The sequence below is a fragment of the Pteropus alecto genome, unplaced genomic scaffold, assembly GCF_000325575.1.
Source record: "Pteropus alecto unplaced genomic scaffold, ASM32557v1 scaffold275, whole genome shotgun sequence".
Lineage (NCBI taxonomy): Eukaryota > Metazoa > Chordata > Mammalia > Chiroptera > Pteropodidae > Pteropus > Pteropus alecto.
The window spans coordinates 24,269-26,415 of record NW_006436301.1 but is presented as its reverse complement, the minus strand read 5'-3'; the positions used below and the strand labels follow the sequence as shown (position 1 = coordinate 26,415).

The 2,147-nt window shown below is 50.3% G+C and overlaps 1 protein-coding gene across 1 annotated transcript; it reads right to left on the bottom strand.

Annotated features, from left to right (window-relative positions):
- Positions 1-600: 600 nt before the first annotated feature.
- On the bottom strand, positions 601-1,581 carry LOC102895408 (melanoma-associated antigen 10). Its single transcript, XM_006913420.1, has one exon. It carries the CDS (start codon positions 1,579-1,581, stop codon positions 601-603), a length of 981 nt encoding a protein of 326 aa, XP_006913482.1.
- Between the last annotated feature and the right edge of the window lie 566 nt (positions 1,582-2,147).

Here is a 2,147-nt window from a genome sequence, read left to right as displayed (position 1 = left end):
TGACTTATTCTATAGGACTTGGGGGACGCCTCAGCACCTTCCTTACATGACTGCAGTCCCTGCACAATTATTATATTCGTGGGTCTGTCCTGCTTATCCTAGCGTCCCCACCACTAACACGGGGCCTTCCAGAGGACAGAAGCTCAGTGAATGTCAGGGGAATAAATGAACCTCTGAGCAGGGGTCTTCTTTACTCCCAGGAAATGTCTCCCACTTTCTTGAATGAACCAATCAAATTAAGTATTCACATATGTTTCATAGAATGACTGAAAAGAAGGATAAGAAACCAGAATTAACAGTGTTTTATTTTTATTTCTCTATTTCTTAACTACAGGAATTCAACTGCTAGTTTTTTTCACATTTCCAAGGAAATCCTGTTCTAATGCCACGTTATCTAGTTCAGGATCACAAACTTGCAACAAAGATAAATTTCTAAATTTGCTACTACTACACACTTGTTCCCACAATTTGGCCTGGCCCTTACTAGCTAGATTGCTGACGGTTCTCCTCAAACAGAGGGTGAAGAATTGGCCTCACTTCATGCCCAGCAGGAGATGATGCTGGACTTGGGCCTGAAAAATGCCTGTCAGCAGATGTGGCTCAGGACTTCTCTTCTGCATCTCTCTCAGGCCCTTTGGACAAGGATGCAAAGGAACTGGCATCCCCTGAATGGATCCTAAGCAAAAACTCGAGGACTTTGAACTTGGTGGTTTCCGCATGGGCCCTGGGACCCCACAGGAACTCATAGCGAGCAGGATCACTGTTGGGAACCTGCTGGTACTTCACATACTGTTCCTGCACCCAAATATTTGTGATGAGCTCCCTAGGATCCCCATAGATGAAATGCTCCCTCCCATCATACACTTCCATGTCATTCAGGACTGCCCAGACTTTTTCTTCAGAGGCACAGCCACCCTCCACAAGGATCACACACAGGAGCATGACCAGGAGGCCGGTTTTAGGCATGCTGGGCCCATTGCTCATCATCCCATCATAGGTAAGGCCCAGACTGGTGACCAGGACATAGGTGTGGTTGCTGGGGTCCACTTCCTTCACATCAATGCCAAAGACGAGCTGCATGCATTGCAAGGCTCGGCTGAAGATCTCAGGGAAGTGGTCCTGACACTCTTCAATGACGCTGCTCAGCATTTCTTCCTTTGTAGTCGGCTCCTTTGCACGATACTTCAGGAGCAGGAAAACTACCAGCTTGGCCACCTTCAAACGCAGAGCATGTTTGAGCAAAGATTCGGCATCTTCAGGGACCTCCAAGGTGCTTGGCTCCTCCTCATCTTGGCTGCTGGAGCCCTCATCTTCACTTTCGCTCCATGGAATATCTTCCATGGCAGCCGGGGAGGGACCAGCACAGTGAGGGTTCTGAGGATAACTTGGTATTAGAGCATCAGATACCTCCTCCTGGCTGTCAGGGAACAGGACAGGGGGGGTGGAAGATATGGAAGAGGAGAGGGACGGGGTTTCTTCGTCATCAGATTCGAAGAAGTGCCCCACCAGCAGGCCCTGGTTCTCTCTTGGGTCCTGATAGTCTTCAAGCTCGAAGAGCTCACCCATTTGATTGAAAGGCATGGTGACTCGTGTTAGGCTGCAAAAAAGTATGGGCAGAGGTGGGTGATAGGGACCCATAGGCCTGGGAGAGTGGGGTGTGAGCAGCATCAGCTGAGAAACACACCTTAGGCAGCTCTGATAAAGGCGACTTACAGGTCTCCTCTCTAGGGGTGCTCTCAGGCCTCACAGGGGTCACTCCTCCTGGGCAGCCTGTCTTCTAAAGACCTGGAGGAGGAAGTAAGATGACTGCTTAGCATTCAGAAGGCACAACCAAAGGTTCTGGAGCTGACAAGGTAGGAGGATATCGTGTGCTATGGGGTCCCCTCTTCTGGGGGTGAAGGAGACGCTGGATACACATCAGTCATGGCCCCTCACCTTAATTCCTGGCACTGCCTGGCACACCTCTGCTCTGTGACCTGAGGACTAGTAAGTCAGACCAAGGGCTTCACCTCTGGGTTCAAGGGTACCCTGTATCCTTGAGGAAAGAGGAAACGAAAGGGCACCTCAGCATGCAGATGGCAAGTGCAGCCCTGGTCCTCCAATGCTGATCAGAGGGAGGCGGACTGTGTGAGGTCCCCTCTGTTAAG

What these genes read in the sequence shown, in the direction of transcription:
- LOC102895408 (XM_006913420.1), bottom strand. Translation starts at nt 1,581, where the DNA reads ATGCCTTTCAATCAAATGGGTGAGCTCTTCGAGCTTGAAGACTATCAG.